The 16,796-nt window shown below is 42.9% G+C and overlaps 1 protein-coding gene and 1 pseudogene across 1 annotated transcript in view; one reads left to right on the plus strand and one right to left on the minus strand.

Moving 5' to 3' along the window:
- The window catches only part of Ntn4 (netrin 4), a 114,799-nt gene that overhangs the window by 61,121 nt on the left and 36,882 nt on the right, over window positions 1–16,796 (plus strand). The window contains exons 4-5 of the mRNA XM_032911521.1: window positions 13,181–13,307; window positions 16,586–16,774. Of these exons, the coding sequence (XP_032767412.1) occupies window positions 13,181–13,307; window positions 16,586–16,774 (316 nt within the window). The remainder of the gene's footprint in view (window positions 1–13,180; window positions 13,308–16,585; window positions 16,775–16,796) is intronic.
- LOC116908262 lies at window positions 15,887–16,137 on the minus strand (annotated as a pseudogene).

Genomic DNA, 16,796 nt, shown 5'->3' on the forward strand with positions numbered 1-16,796 from the left:
GCCAAGGTGACATGGAAAAAAACCTGTCTCAAAAAAAAAATCACAACAAAAGAACAAAATAAAAATAAATATATTTGACTTCATCAAAATCAAAAACTATCAAGGAAGTGAAAAAGAAGGTCTATATAGAACGGCTAAAAAATCCTTTCAAGTCATCTCTCTATGAGGTTCTAGTATCCATACCATATGTAAAGAATTCCCACGGTTCAACAACAGAAGACCAGTCTAGTTCTTAGAGGGGCAAAACATCTGAACAGACATTCGTGTAAAGAAACCAGGCAAAGGGTCAGCATGCACTGGAGAGATTCTCAGTATCTTTCGTCACTGAGATAAACTCAAATCGAAACAACCATGAGACACCACTTCCCACCCACTACTCAGCTGACACCGAAAGACTAAACAGGCACAGGTATGGGATCTGGACACCACACGGTGCTGGGGAAATGCAAAATGACATTTCCTAGATGCTGAGGAAAACAGTTCCACATCCCCTCAGACAGCTGAAGATGCGATATTGTATGATCCGGAAAGTCGACTCTTCCCTAGACACTCAAATGGATTGACAATATAAAACCTTCCCATAAAATCCTGAACACGAATGTTCAAGGCAGCACTATCTGTAGTAGCAAAAGAGTTGCTATGACCCCAATGCCCATCGACTGACGAACACGTAGACAAAATACAGCATATCCATGAAATGGAATATTAGCCAGCCATTAAAAGGAATGAATGAAGTTCTGATATATGTTTCAACGAAGCTAGATCCTGTAAACATTAAACTAAGCACGAGAAGACAGGCACAAAAGCCTGTGTTATCGTTTTTTTCCTTTCTGTAGGAAATGTTCAAAGTAAGAAAATCCGTAAAGGCACCATCAGTTGGCAGTTGCCAAGTGCCAAGACTCAGGAAAATGGCGGCGCGCCTGCCTCATCATGTTCTTTCTAGAGCAAGGAAAAGCTCTAGGCTTGTGCAACATCGGCACTAAACTGACAAACCACTGTGCCGTATCCTAAAAAGATGGGAATGGCAACTCCATTGGGAATGTTACCCTAAAAAGAGATCAGAGCTGTTACAAAAGTCACCCTCAAACCCAAAAGGCAAACGTGGATGTTCATGGAAGGATTTTGCAAACTGAGTGTATTTCTTTGCTAGTCTAGGACTTGAAACTGGCTGTTTTAAAGGAAGCCGTATCTGTGAAAAAAAAACTGCTGCTTTTGCAACCTGTGGCTGCACTTTCTGGTCACCTTCAGATACTCACAGATTGTTTTTTTGTTTTTTGTTTTTTGTTTTTTTTATGGTTCTGTCAGAGACCCCAAGCCAATGCAATAAGCGAATTGCTTCTGCCTTAATCTTTCATATACAAGTGCTTAAAAATGCAGATTGCCTTTTAGGAAACTCAGAAACAAGGCATTTTCTGAATTAAGTAATTCAACAACAGAAACTATGGAAGAGAACATGCCCTGGCAACTAGCTTCTTGAGCTAAAATCCGAGGCTCATTTATTTTAAACAAGTCAACTTTTGTAACGCCCTCCGCACTGTATAGAGTACTGAGTGACGGACAGACAGAGCTGTCAAGAAAGAAGGAAAGCAGTGGGCAATGCGAACGAGAATGAATTAAGAAGTGGGGGAGGGGGCCGTGAACGAATGCAAAGCCGTCTATAGCAAGGAGCTCTCCACACACACACACATTGAACAAGTGTCATTGAGTGAAAAGTCCTTGATAACCCACCACGTTCTCATACAATTTACCTGGGCCCCCCGACTCATTATAAAAACTCATCTTAATCCTAAAAGACATTGAGCAAGATCCTACAAAACCTCCCTTCAAGCTCATGTCAAACCGAGCTTCACACAGAAATCGCTTACAGAATGAGTTCTATTCATTTTTGCGATCCCGCGCTCTCCGAGTTCTTGCCTAACCCGGGGAAACTCAGCAGCACATGGGACAAGGCACGCTGTTAGTTCCACTGTAGCTATTGCCTTCTGACACTGTGAAAGTTAAAAGGGTGTTAAGAAACTGAAATTGAGATCTTCCTTTTCTTTCCTCAAAGAGATTACATCATAAACAGCTACTTTAAGTATTTGTAGGAAGGACTTTTTTTTTTTTAAATCTCATTGATGGCATCGATGTTCTGAGATGGAACTTTTGGCTTTTGCGGAGCCCTTGGGGAGTCTGTCTTATGAACTGTCACAGATTTGCTGTGAAAAATATAAACAGGTAAATGTAATGTCAAATTTTCATTTAACACCTATCAGATCTAGGCAAACACACAGAGGGAGCAGAGTCACCACTAGCATCTGTCCCTGTTACTGAGTGAGCTTGGTGGCCAGGCAAGAGTTTGGCTTGAAAGGCATGTACAGTTAGCTGTCTGCCGAAGGACTTTCTTATACAGCCCTGTAGGAGAGTGCAGTAAACATGTAGCTATATCTATCCACTCTTTAAAAATCATCTTTTGTTCTAAATTCGCAGTTGAAGAAATTGAGGGTGTCTGGGAGGGTATAGAGCAGTGGTTCTCAACCTGTGGGGTGAGTCGTGGCAGCTTTGGCAAACCTTGATCTCCAAAAGTATTTACATCACAGTAGCAAAATCACACTTATGAAGTCTCCACGGAAATAATCGTATGGTTGAGGGTCCCCACAACATGAGGACTATTAAAGGGTTGCAGCATCGGAAGGACAAGAACCGCTGGTATGGGGTCAACTTTGTATCCAGAGGCAAGGAAGCTTCTGATACACTGAAACAAGTCCTGCTGAACAGGTGATAGATACTCTGTCCCCATTGTCTGCATGCAGATCAAAAGCCAGACGATGTGTACACAGGTGCCCAATCCACTTGTATGACTTAGTCAAATAGCTTACCTGGAGACAGAATAATTTTTAACTTAGTACTCAGAAATATTTTTTTTTTAGTCCACTAGAAGCGAAAACAAACAATAAACACTTCTCTGCCAGGAAAGAAGTAACGAGCGGGTACCCTCCTAAATCGGAATTCGTGTGCTCTTATCTAAAGGTTCTCTCTTCACGAGCCTTCTAGACATTGCAGTTTTAGTTCAACGGCAGTGTTTGCTTTTTTATAGCAAGATGGGGAAAACCAAGTGCCTGGTAATACTAAAATGAGGAAGCTCTCAGATTTATTTTTATAAAACATAAGACATTGAAAACTCATTTATCTTTATAAAACATGCTGAAATTCTATCTTTAGAACCAAATTCTTAAGATTTTTCCCCCTTTTGTTATTTATTTTTAGACTGGGTCTATACTATGTAGCCCTGGCAGACCCAGAACTTTCTACACAACCAGTCTGACCTGGAACTTGTGCTCCCCACCTCAACCTCCCAGATTGCTGGGGTTTCAGGTTGTACACAACACACTGAACTGTTCTGTTAATCTTCCTCTTCGGAGATAGAATCTCACACTATATCCCAGGCTGTTCGTGAATGGTTTTATTCATTCAGTCCTCCTGCCTCAGCCTCCAAAGTAGCTGAGGCTAGGTACAAGCCACCATCTCTGGCTTCAAGGACCCTTGGGGGAAACAAAGGGAAGAAGGAAGGAAGGTGGATAGAGAGAGAGGGAGAGGGAGAGGGAGAGGGAGAGGGAGGGAGGGAGGGAGAGAGAGAGAGAGAGAGAGAGAGAGAGAGAGAGAGAGAGAGAATAAGAGATAGGCAGACAGAGACAGAGTAAGAGACAGACAGACAGACATGCAGGCAGGCAGACAGACAGAAAGACAGACAGAGACAGCCTGAGACTGGAATCTAGCAATGTCCAGACCCTAGAGCCACAAAACAATTACTTTACAGACATAAAATGGAAATTTGTCAGAACCAGTAAGACATTACAACAATTCAAATGAAAGTTAAAAATTATCCCTATTTAGGCAAATCCAGACACACAGAATGCTGAAGCGAGCTGGGCACAGTGGCTCAGACCCATCATCTCAGCAGATGGCAGGCCGAGGGAGGAGGCTTGCTTTGAAATAGAGTCAAGCCTGGGCTACGTAGTAAGTTGAAAAAGTCACTTGCATTCTTCCAACACAGCTCATTCCCTAACACCACTAGTGTGTGCTCCTATGGGTAAGAAACACTCGACTCACTGCTTTTCTACAATGTACAGAGAGGTGAAGCAACCAGATAAGAATAAAACCCAGAATCAACCCAGTCGGCTTCAGTAGATGGGATACTTAGCCAGTGGGGTTTCCCCTCTCCCGTAGAGGAGTTATTCATCACAATTCTTTTCCAGCAGAAGGAATCCGGCTAACTATAGAGAATGAAGCAAAGAAACATCCTTCAGGGAGTGAGTTTTCCCAAATGAAGGCTCTCCAACTCGCAATTCAGAGCTACAAATAAAAGGATTCCTGCTCCCTGGCCTCGGAGAGACTTGCTTTCTTCTAGAAAGTTATTTTCTCTGTGACAGTTACAGAAGAGTCTGACACTTAAACTGTTTTATTCACTTAAAAAAATGAAACAGAACAAAAAAATCCCATAGTATTGAGCCAATGCTATATTTTTAAAACAATAAGGTTAAAAGTCCTTTCATTTTGGGTTTTAAAAAACTGAATATGTTTAGTCTAGAGAGATAACTCAGCTGTTAAGAGCAATGGCTGCTCTTCCAGAGGACCCAGGTTCCATCCCAGCACCCGCATAGGAGGCCCATAACCATCCTGGGGCTCAACACATTCTTCTGGCTACAATGCCCTGTATGTGTGTGGCATGTGGACATGCGTGCAAGTAAAAAGCAGATTGATAAATAACTTTGTGCCTTTTGGGTATTTTTATTTGTTTGTTTTGTTTTTCTTGTTTGTTTGGGGTTTTTAGCGTGGGATTTGTTTTTTTGTCTTTTGGGTGTTTGTTTGTTTGTTTGTTTGTTTGTTTGTTTGAGAAAGGATTTCTCTGTGTAGCCCTGGTTGTCCTGGAACTCACTTTGTACACCAAGTTGACCTCAAACTCAGAGATCTGCCTGCCTTGAGTTCTAGAGTTTTACTTACTGTTTTCTGTAAGTCACTGCTTTCTATTAAGTCGGTTGCATGAATATTGATGGGGGCCATTTAGTCAAATGAGGGCAGTGTCCAGTGGCTACACCACTGATTTCCTTCCCCCTTACAACCTTTAACTGCCTATGGGCTCCTTTGGGACAGGTGGGGCCTTATGCCCCTTCTCTAGCCACTCTGGAATGTTGGTCCAGTCTCATGCAGGTCCTATGCAAAAGCCACTGCTGGGGCAAGTCTGTGGATATAACTCCCATGTCATGTCCAGGACACAGCATTTTACAGTGCTCCTTCCTGAACTCCCTCTCTCACACATTCGTTCCGCCCCATCGTCCACAATATTCCCTGAACTGACAGGGATGACATAAGTAACTAATAGAGGGCCAGACCCTCAACAGTAGTCACACTCAGCATAGTGGCCAGTGATGAACGTCTATATTAACCATTGCTCTGAATGGAGTCTCTGGAAACTTCTTAACATTTTCAGTAGCCTAGAGATCCCTTAGCAGGACCCGGTATTTTGGTTTGCCTTCTCAAGACAGGGTTTCTTTGTAGTCTTGGCTGTCCTAGAATTGGCTCTGTAGACCAGGCTGGCTTCGAACTCACAGAGGATCACCTGCCTCTGCCTTCCCAGTGCTGGGATGAGAGGTGAATGGAGCCAGTGTTTTATGTGCACGAATGGAAAGGTGTTGTGTGCAGCCAATGAGCTTCTGAAGTTCTTCTCCACTCCTACCTGCTCCACACTTGCATATAGTGGGTGTGGGAAAGTACAACTAATCTTGTATCCCCTTATTTTCAACTTCCTGGCTTCACCACAAACTCAGGGCAGCTCTGTCCTGAGTATTCTCTCTCTCTCTCTCTCTCTCTCTCTCTCTCTCTCTCTCTCTCTCTCTCTCTCTGTGTGTGTGTGTGTGTGTGTGTGTGTGTGTACATGTGCATGTGGTACACATATGTGCACACATGAATACCTAAATACAGGCACATGCATGCCACAGCACAAATGTGGTGCTCAGAGAACGACTTACAGAGGCTCGTTCTCTCATTCCACCGTGTGGGTTTCAGAGATAAGATTCAGGTCGTAGCCTCGGCGGGCAGGCAGCATCCTCTGAACCATCTCACCGGCTCCCGAATGCTCTTGGAGGACAAACTAGCTTGGGACACACCAACATCATTTAAGGGGTCACTCTGAACAGGCTCGAGCAAAGTGCAGCCCTCAGATCTGCACTCTACAAACAGAACTGTTCAGGGGTTAGGTGGGGAATTCCGCAGTCAGACTACTAGAATCCAGGGCATTGTACCGCTTTTTGAAGCTGTGACACTGGGCGAGTTATTTCAGCTCTCTGGGTCTCGGTTTAATGGGTTCTGAAGCTAGGCAATACCTATTATTCTTGCCTCCAAATAAGGTTTTTGTGTGACCCAAGTTAATTAATATTCATACGGTGCCTAGAAGGACGCATGGCGTGTTGTAAAGGCTGTGTAGTGCAATCACTCCCGTTGCTGGTACCTGGCATCATAGCAGATCCGTGCGGCAGTGTGTCTCTCAGAGAGACCGGCACAGCCTTTGCAGAAAGTACCTGGGCCATGCCGCGTGCCCAAATAACTGTAGGGATCTCACGCCCACTCCACCATAGCTAACTAACTCAGCCTTCTAAGCAGTTTTAAACAAGTGGCCGCGGCCCACCGTGCTCTGTTAAACATCTATTGACTGAAGCAAAAGATGGTGCCTATTTTCTGATAACCCGTCATACCCTGGTTACTGGAAATTCAAAGAAACCAAAGCCACTCCTCCCTGCAAGTTTATAATCTAACGGAGAGAGATAAGCGTTTGGTTCTCACACGGAGCGCAAAACACTCGGCAACTTCCTTCAGAAATTTGCATTGGCTCCATTCATGCTTTTTCCCAAATGTCAGTCAAGGACTGGTCTTGGCAAATTAGTGAAGTCGGCAAAGTCTGTCTTTGGCTCCTTTCCTCTCTGCTTAAGACATTCCTTTCTATTCCTCCAGGAGTCCATTCTTCCTCCAAGCAACCCCGCCTGCAGTTGTAGGATTAAGAGCAGATAGCTATAATCTGGGCTGATGGAGTGTTCAACGACTCTGTACGGTGTATTTTTGTTAAGAGCTCTGGACTCTGACCTATCACAAGGGCTGGAAGAACGCAGCTCTAAGAGACACATTTCAGGATTCAGTCTTAAATACGAGCCAGCTTTTGTCCTGGGTTTGTAATCTCTTTCTCCGTCTTTCCTATCCGCACACCCCCATGCTTTCTGATACAAGCCGTTTTCGCTAGTGTTCCGGTGCAGACCAAAGAGTAAACCACCCAGCTGTTTGTTTCCCTTGCCTCCTTCCTGTCTGTGTTACTAACCCCGCACTGGGATAGCCTTCAACCTCTCCTGTCCCTTAGGACAGGATGTTCCTAGCTCCTTTGCCACCAAACTCATTATGAACTTCCTTTCTTCACCACAGAACTCTTACCTCTGTTAAATTAAAACATGCAGACCTCTAACCGGGAAGGGCGCGTTTTGTTTCTTAGTGGAAAGACGTGTTTTCTTGCAGTGGTTTCTGTCCCTAGGTTGTAGTGAAGCATTGCTGTTCATGCTTCTGCCCCACGTTTCAACGGGCCAGCCTGTTGTTAGAATTTATCTCTTTCCATGCATAAGAAGTCCGTTCCTTTAGAAGCTCATCCTTTTCTCTAGGAGGGATATACTATCTCCTAGGAAATTAATCAGTCTTTCTTCCCATTTGGCCTTTTAAGAGGTCACACAGCATCTTTTCCCCACTCTAGGTAACTTGTTAGCGCTAAATAGAGGCCCATTAGACTGCTGCAGCCACCATTAAGGACGCATTCCTCTTGGCTCACAGAATCTTTTCTTTTCACATGCATCTTTCTTAAAGTTTTAATGATGATATGAAACAATATTCATTCTCTATTCGTGTTCAAACCTTCATGGTAAGGGGGATAAAATCATGCATGTTTATGTATTTATATTTACAAACATATATATACATACATGCATACACATAAACATGTATATATACATATATACACATACAAATCTATATATAAAATCATAGACAAGAAAATTACTTTATTTTTGAAATTAAAGAATTTATTAATATGAAATTATAAAACACGTTTCCCACCGACTTGCACTATTGTTCTCTGTACGAATCTGAACAAAAGGCTCAAAACTGGTTACACGTTCCTTTTTTCTCAGAAAGTAGTGTGAAGCCACTTTTGTCAGACATTCCCCATGAACCTAGCATGGGTCCTCGGAACATTAGCCCTCTCGATGTGGTGGAAGCCCACGGGGAATAGCATCACTAGATAACGAAGTGCATGGCTACCGGGGAGAAATATTTGGAACAATACCGAGTCTAAGAATGGATCCAGCTGTCCCTAAGCCATGGGAAGGAAGCAGAGAGAGAAAACAAGGACAGAGAAGTCATAGTGACCAGGACTTACTATAAGTCACAGCCAACAGGCACTTGGAGCTCCATCTTCAGGGACTGTTACTGTTGGTTCATTTCTTTATCTGTGCTGTACAGGGCAAGAAATAAGGAATAAGCTCTGTGCTTCATGCCAGGAGTTTCTGACATTGGTGAGAAGGCAGAGTCTTCTGATAACTCAGAAAGGGTTGCGGCTTGTGTCTGCCTGCCGACAGTTGGACCACATTCAGAGTACAAAGAAGCAGGCCTTGATAGCACATGACATTTTTTTTAAGGACCCCAAAGTTTTTAAAAGTCATCGAAGACAGTCCTCCTTCTAATATTTAAATATTCTATAACACCTTGGAGCTGCAGAGATGGCTTCGTGGCGAATAGCATAGACTGCTCTAGCAGGCGACCCATATTGGGTTCCCAACTCTTTCAGAACCAAAGTTAGTTCACAACCCCAGCTTCATGGGATGTCCTCAGATACCAGCACTCACAGGTATACACACCCGTGCATAGACACACAGGTATATACGTAATTAAAGATAAAATCAGCCTGTTTTTCAAATCCACATTTCAAAATCTACATACAAATTAGTGGTTGTTGAATCCCATGTGCTTGGTACTGTCTATGACCAGATTCCCCCACCTAAAACCAAGACCAACGTCCTCAATCCCATGATACATGACTTTCGAATGCCAAAATGAGCCAATTAAAAAGAAACCTTATTATCCTAGGTCTGCGCTCTGGGGCAATGGATCCAAAAGGCAACCATGCCTCATTTTTGGCCTCACCTAAATTATGTGTGTAGCTTCAACTATGTAGAGGTGATATTTTCCTTTTCTTCCATCTATCTGTTTTGTTTTGTTTCATTTGTTTGTGGGGGATGGTTTGGGGGTTTCTTTTTTTCTTTTTCTTGTTTTTTGAGACAGGGTTTCTTTGTATAGCTTTGGCTGTCCTAGAACTCATTCTATAGTTCAGGCTGGCCTCCAACTCACAGAGATTCCCCCTGCCTCTGCCTCCCAAGTACTGGGTGGGATTAAAGGTACACGCTGCCACCACCTGGCCATCTATCTAGTTTTAATATAAAATTATTGTCGCAAAACTGCACAGCTCATAATGAGCATACTGGTCCGGTAAATCCTTGAATGACTTGTTTTAAGTTTGCACAAGTGCCTTCTTATAAGGAATATGCTAAAAGGGAGTAGAAAATAGGTCAATATTAGTGGTAAAATGACTTGCATGTATTTATAAAGATGTTAGCTAGGCAGTAGGAGTGTACATCTTCAATCCCAGTTCTTGCTAAGCAGAGGTAGGGGGATATCTGAGTAAGAAATCACTAGCTAGAGTGATTTCCAGACCATCTGGGCTACACAGAGAAACTCTGTCTTGAAAAGGAAAACAACAACTAGATAGATAGATAGATAGATAGATAGATAGATAGATAGATAGATAGATAGATAGATAGATAAACCAACCCTTGGACGCTGAAAGAGAAAAAGTGTTCTTAGCACTAACAGAGGAGTTTCTAAAACCCCCTCCAATATTCAGATACCTCCTGGGTAATTAGACGTTGTGGTTTGTGGTCAGGACTCGTTCCTCTTTTCCAATTAGACCACAGACGGTACTGTTAGATGCAACCTTCCTTGCATAACTCCATTTTCTTACTTTTTACCTAGTTCATGCTCATGCACCAAATAGGAGTCATGTTTAACTTATTACTAAAGTTTCCTTTCTTCCCCATGTCCTCCAAGGAAGACCTGGTTTTCCTAGCACATTTTTCACGAGCATCAAATAGTGGGTGATCTTTCAAGCTTGAACGGCGGCAGCCGTATCGCTGAGGAAGGATTTCTTGCCTCAAACTGTCTGGGTAATGATTTACAGCTATTTTTGGTAATTCTCAAAATGACAGCTCCTTGAATTTCGCTATGCGCAGAAAAATTTGCTGGCCTAGCATCTTCAGACCCTGGGAGGTTTCGTCTCAGTTCTCGGCAGATGGGAAGAAAGGAATGCTCCAGATGAAACAGACTGTCAATATTACCCTGTGATAAGCGTGAATGTCTGATGAGGTTACCCGCCCAATGTCTGTGATCTCCTGAGGCCTAGAATCAGTGAGACAGAATAACCTATGGTTGGGTGGAGATATATCTATATCTATATCTATATCTATATCTATATCTATATCTATATCTATATCTATATATATATATATATATATATATATATATGCCTTGAACCTTCCAAGCCTTGAACCTAGTTGAGTCCCTGTAAAGAAAACTAACAATGCCATTCAATGTCGCCTTCATATAACCCTTGATAAATGGATGCTACAAGAATTTGAGAAGATACTAACAAGGCACAAAAAAAAAAAGACCCCACCCAATTACTGTTTAAAATTAAATACGAGTCATGTCACTGGATGTCGAGAGACATAAGCTGGAGCAGGGGTGAAGAACGTAAAAGAGGAAGGGAAAGAAAAGTTTATTATTAGACAAGAGGAAGGAAGCAGAAAGGCGTTCTCTTCAACGTGAAGAAAGCGTAATTAATACACTTCTCAATTATTTCTTCGCTTAAACCTCTTTAATGTGTCTGCATCATCTGCAGGATGAACCCCAGAGTTTCTGAGCTGACGTTTGGTGAATGTCAAGCTCATTCTAGACCAAGCCCAGCTCTCCAGTGTGTACTCTGGTTCATTTATTAACTGTCCTTTGCCTATCTCTTTGTAAGTCCCCTCTTCTGTCCATGATGAAAATCCTGTGTGGCCTTCCACCTTCCAGACCCAGCCTCAAGGACCACACGTGCCCACAGAGTCCCCCATATTGTGTTTTTCCTTTGTTTCCTCAGCCTGGGAAGACTCCTCTTTTCAGCCTGTTAGAAATTCATTCCAGGCCCCAGGCCTTTCATAATGCCCTCCACAACTGTCAAACCTACGATGAATTCTAAACCTTTGAATCCCAGCTTGTTCCTTCTTTTGCATTGTCTTGCTTGCTGTTGCATTTTCCTACATAAAGCTCCAATTATACCATAGCCTGTCCTGTATCAAAATTATTTTTATTTTTAATGATGACTGTAGGTACACACGCATGCACACGAATGCGGGTGCCTGCAAAGGCCAGAGGTATTGGATTCCCCTGGAGCTGGAGTTACTTACAGCAGCCGTGAGCTCCCTGATATGGTTGCTGGGAATTGAACTTGGGTCCTCTTGAAGAGCAGGGATGTGCTCTTATCCACAGTGCCATCTCTCCAACAACTGAGATCCACTTTTTTTTTTTTTAATGTATATGGGTGTTTTGACTGAGCCATCTCTCCAACCACAACCAACTCCTCATCCTTTCCTAAAGAAAAAAAATGCTGTGGCTAGAACAAAGGTTTTTCACTTAAAAGTGCTTTTTGGCTTTTCCAGAGGACCCTAGTTCAGTTCCCAGCACCCAGGTCAGAAAGCTCACAATAGCCTGTAACTTCAGCTCTAGGAAGCCAACTTCCCCTTCTGGACCCTGAAAGCACCTAACACATGTGACATGCAGTCACACACACACACACACACACACACACACACACACACACACACACATCAGTAAAAGTAAATAAATAGAAAGGTGACGTTTTGGGTATCAAACTCTGTAGCATAGTGATTGTCCCCTCTAGGCCATCAATAAATGTTTGCTAACTGATTGGCATGATTTGTTACCTTTATGCTGAATCACTTTTAAATACTGTTTTTCAAGAAAAACCTGCAGATTCATATGTATAAACCCCACTCACAGCCGCTTTACAAAGTTGCATGTCTGTGGTCACTGTATCAGTTTCCAGAGATGCATTTTGTTACTGGGCTCTACGATAATTCTTCCTAGGAGGTACTTGATGATCCAAAGATTTTTTTAACATTATCAATGGAATAAAGCCAAAAATATTTTCTTAAGGATTTTGCTAAAGCATTCTCTGTGAAACATACTGTTTTAGATCACCCTCAGGAATTCAGTTGTGGGGTCAAAAGAAAAGCCCACTAATTATGACAAAGTATACTCAAAGTCAGAGCAATATATTTTGCCCTTCGATTAATTGTACTTCTAGGAGATATATTTAAGAGAAATAAAGAGTTCTACAAATACTTAGCTACAGGGATATTCATGGTAGCACCGGATATATCAACAGTTTACGCTGTCAGGTAGGGAATTACATAAATAAACTATCCTACAGGGGACTCTGTTATACACAAGAATATTTTTAAAGGCACATAGATATTCTTTTTGTTGTTGTTGTCGTTGTTGGATAGGGTACTGAGGATCAAACCTAAGGGTCTTACACATGCAAGGTACATACTCTTAACTACATATTCCTAATATATTATGCAGAAAAGATCTTTCATTGCATTGGAAGATATATATATACATATATATGTCAAATGTTGATAGAAATAATTTTTAAAGATTACAAGTTTCTAATTTTATACAGTAGCTAATGATGCATTACTTTGTGCTAAGAAGGTTTTTAATTAAGGATATTAAAATTAACTTAAATACTTAGCCAACACTGCAGAATTTCTCATTGGGGCCATATATTCTATAGTCAGGAAAAAGTGTTGTTTCTTCCTTTGAATTAATCAAAAGATAGACAAAAAAAAAAATGTTTCCCCATGCTAGCTAACTTCTTCCAAAAGGTGAATTAGTGTCTTACAGCTAAATGGGTACGAAGAAGTTGAAGGGAGAATTTCCTTCTCCCTCAGCGTTATTGCCCTTGCTCACGGCTTTCACTTAATGCTGTCTGTAGGTCCACGGGAAGTGCATGTGTAAGCACAACACGGCGGGCAGCCACTGCCAGCACTGTGCACCATTATACAACGACCGGCCCTGGGAGGCAGCGGATGGCAGAACAGGGGCTCCTAACGAATGCAGAAGTAAGTAACAACATCCACTCCTCAAAGCCGTCTTTGTAAGGTAAACTTATCTTCGAATTCCTTGTTATCTCTTGAAACTCAATACAAAGTGGAGGGTGACAGAAGCTATATACAAACACGGCCCGTATCGCTGCCCAGGGTGACTCCAACCATTGGAAACAGTTAGTTGACAGAGCTGCCAATCGGCCTGAGCAGCCAAGAATGTGCTATTTGCTTGGATACTTTGTGGATACTAAATGCTCCCCTTGAGAACATGACACGGTACAAACATGAGCGGACATAAGAGTAACCAAGGATTACAGTGTACGACGGCTCTCGTGGCTGTGAGATTGAATGATAATCGTGAAAATAGCTCTTTAAATTCAGTTCCCAGAACGACCCGGGAGAGCAGATGGTGTTAATCCTGTTTTAGAAATCAGGAAAACGGGGCTCAGCTAGATTAAATACCTTGCCAGCGTTAGTAATGAAGGGATGAAGACATGACCCAATGTCTTCAGGTCAGATACTTTCTCCCATGGTATTATGGTTTCCTTTCACGGATGGATCAGACCCGAAATGAAAGCGGGAAGTCAAGAATGGGATTGCTTGGCTAGGACTAATTTTGGATTTGCATTTGGAGATTAGATACAGGAGGCTAGGACATGGGAAAGGGAACCGTTTCTCTATTTGCAGTTTTAAAAACGATCAGAGGCTGGTCCAGCTGCAGTGGCCAGATGTTCTGAGAAACACACACGCTCACGTCAAGCCTGTTTCATGAAGACTTCTAAATATCGTGTCTGCTCATGTTTGTAGCACGTCAGGGTCTCAAGGAGAGCATTCAGAGCCCACACTACACAAGCAAAGAGCACGTTCCTGCCCACTCTGTCCTATTGGCATCTCTGCAAACTGTTTGCATTGTGAGCGAAGCTCTGAGGAATCGCTTCCCATACACGATCTGGAATCATAGCAGATTTATTTCTAAGAAATATGAAGGATTTCCTCTGAGCACAAATATCAAATTACCCTCTGCCTTTTCAAGACACGGAGTCTGGGAAAACATCATAACACATCGAGGAAACAATGGGGAAAAAAATTGCACTTGCCTTTTCAAGTACAGTTGACTTCCGGGGATGTCTGGATTCTTATTCTAAATGACTTATCAGGAGAATCTAAAGAATTTCTCCTAAATTCCTAGAGTGCCGTTCTGCTCCCTTCCATGGAAACCTACTGCATATCTAAGCACACGAAGCCAGAGACGTGCCACTTGGCGCTAAAGATTAATATGCTTAGAGCTATCGTTGAAAATCATTACACAAGGAACACCAAGTCCCCTCCCCTATAAATGGAGGTTTCAGTGCCAGACTTCTGTATGTCTGTCAAAATGACAAGAGCTGAGATGTATGACTTTGACAAGGTCTAATGGTTCAGGCCTGTAACCCCAGTTACTCCAAAAGGCTGAGGCAGGAGAATCCCAAGCTCAAAGCCTGCCAGGGCTATAAAGTGAGTTCAAGGATAGACTGGACTGGGCTACTGAGACCCTACCTCAAATAAAAAGTAAAAGGGTGGGCCAACCAGTCTGATGTTCCCCCAGCCAACACCCAGGAGAGAATTGATTCCTACAAGTTAACCTCTGACCTCTAAATTTATTCAGTAACACACACACACACACACACACACACACACACACACACACCGCCTGCCTAGCATGTGTAAAGCCGTAGGTTCCATCTCAGAGAAACTTGGGCTCTGTCCACTATCCACCAGACATTTCTTTCCAGGCTCATAGGTAAACATAAATTATGGTTTATACATTTTTATTTTCAAATAATGCCAAGAAAATTAGGTTTTCCTCACCAAGGCAAGAGACCCGCTGATCCTTAGAAAGGATCGAGAATCAGAAAGGTCAGGGGGTCACAATCCAAGAGGAAACCTGGTAACCTCTCAAATCTCTTTCCAAAATAAATGCCAGCCCCAAATATAACCATAGTTACCAGAACATCTTTGTAACCAGAGTATCTTTGACAGACTGGACCTACCTTCACCTTGATAATTATTTTAGGTTCCTTCCTGTCATTGTGATAAAATTCTCTAACGAAAGCCACGTAAGGGGTTTACTCTGCTTTAGTTCAAGGGTCCGGTCCATCACGGCGATGAAGTACAGGAAGTTGAAGCATCCACAACCAGGAAACAGGAAGAGGAGAACACATGCTAGTACTCTGGGTCTCTCCATCTTGTGCAGTCCAAACTCCCTGACTCAAGAATGATCTGGTCCATGACTATGATGGGTTCTCCCACAGAAATTAACATAGTGAATATTTAAATACCAATATATAACGAAAAATGGAAGTCTAGAGAAGAGTGTAGAATAAAGGGGGTACCCCAACTAAGGGAAAGAAAACAGTTCTTTTGGATTATTGTTCCTTTGGTTTTGGGTGTTGTTTTTTTGTTGTTGTTGTCATTGTTGTTTGGGTTTTATTTTTGTTTTTTGTTTTTGTAATTTTTTTTTGTTTGGGGTTTTTTGGTTTTTTTGTTTTTTGGGTTTTTTTGTCACAGGTACTTGTCACTTTTATTTACAACAAATTATTCCTGATTTCTTCTGCTCAAAAGTTCTTTGAGACAATTCCATCAGTCTTAGCCAGTCTGAGAATAGAATCCTCTGACTCACCCACCCTGTGAATGGCCCCGAAGAGGCCTTAGGTTTTAAGCTGGTCATTAAACCAGCCTGTGCCCCTATCAACCTCGTCCACATTCTTCTGAATGGATGCTTAGTCCTTGGCAGCAGTGAGGCGGTTGCTCAGGGAGATTTCCACGACACCCACAGGTCCACAAACCCACTGGCGTGGTTCTGCATACTGAGGCGGTCCCTGCTCACTGGTCTACGGAGAACGCAGACAGGGATTTTGTTGTTGTTGTTGTTGTTGTTGTTGTTGTTTCTGTTTTTGAGACTGGGCTTCCGTGTGTAGCCCTGGCTGTCCGGGAGCTCCCTCTGTAGACCAGGCTGGCCTCAAACTCAAGAGATCCTCCTGCCTCTGCCTCCCATATGCTGGGATTAAAGGCGAGTGCCACCGCTGCCACCCCTGCTGCGGCCCCGCTGTGCGGCCCCGCTGCCACCATTCCCACCGCCCAGCTGATAGTTAATAATATATCCCTTCTTGTATTGTTTTTATTCTTGTGCTTTACACTCTTCCATAAATAAGTAACATTTAAATTTAGCGACGGCTTTACCCTATTCTGACGTCTTGACTGCTAGACAGCCCGATGCAGTGTTTTATGTCCCTCCTATGCTGTTCTGTCGCCAGCCTGCAAGTGCAATGGGCACGCGGACACCTGTCACTTTGACATCAACGTGTGGGAGGCATCCGGGAATCGCAGCGGTGGTGTCTGCAACAACTGTCAACACAACACCGAGGGTCAGCACTGTCAGCGCTGTAAGCCGGGTTTCTACCGCGACCTCAGGAGGCCCTTCTCTGCCCCTGATGCTTGTAAAGGTAAGGCTACCCGTGGTGCCTA

This window comes from Rattus rattus, chromosome 1 (genome assembly GCF_011064425.1).
Source record: "Rattus rattus isolate New Zealand chromosome 1, Rrattus_CSIRO_v1, whole genome shotgun sequence".
NCBI classification, from domain to species: domain Eukaryota; kingdom Metazoa; phylum Chordata; class Mammalia; order Rodentia; family Muridae; genus Rattus; species Rattus rattus.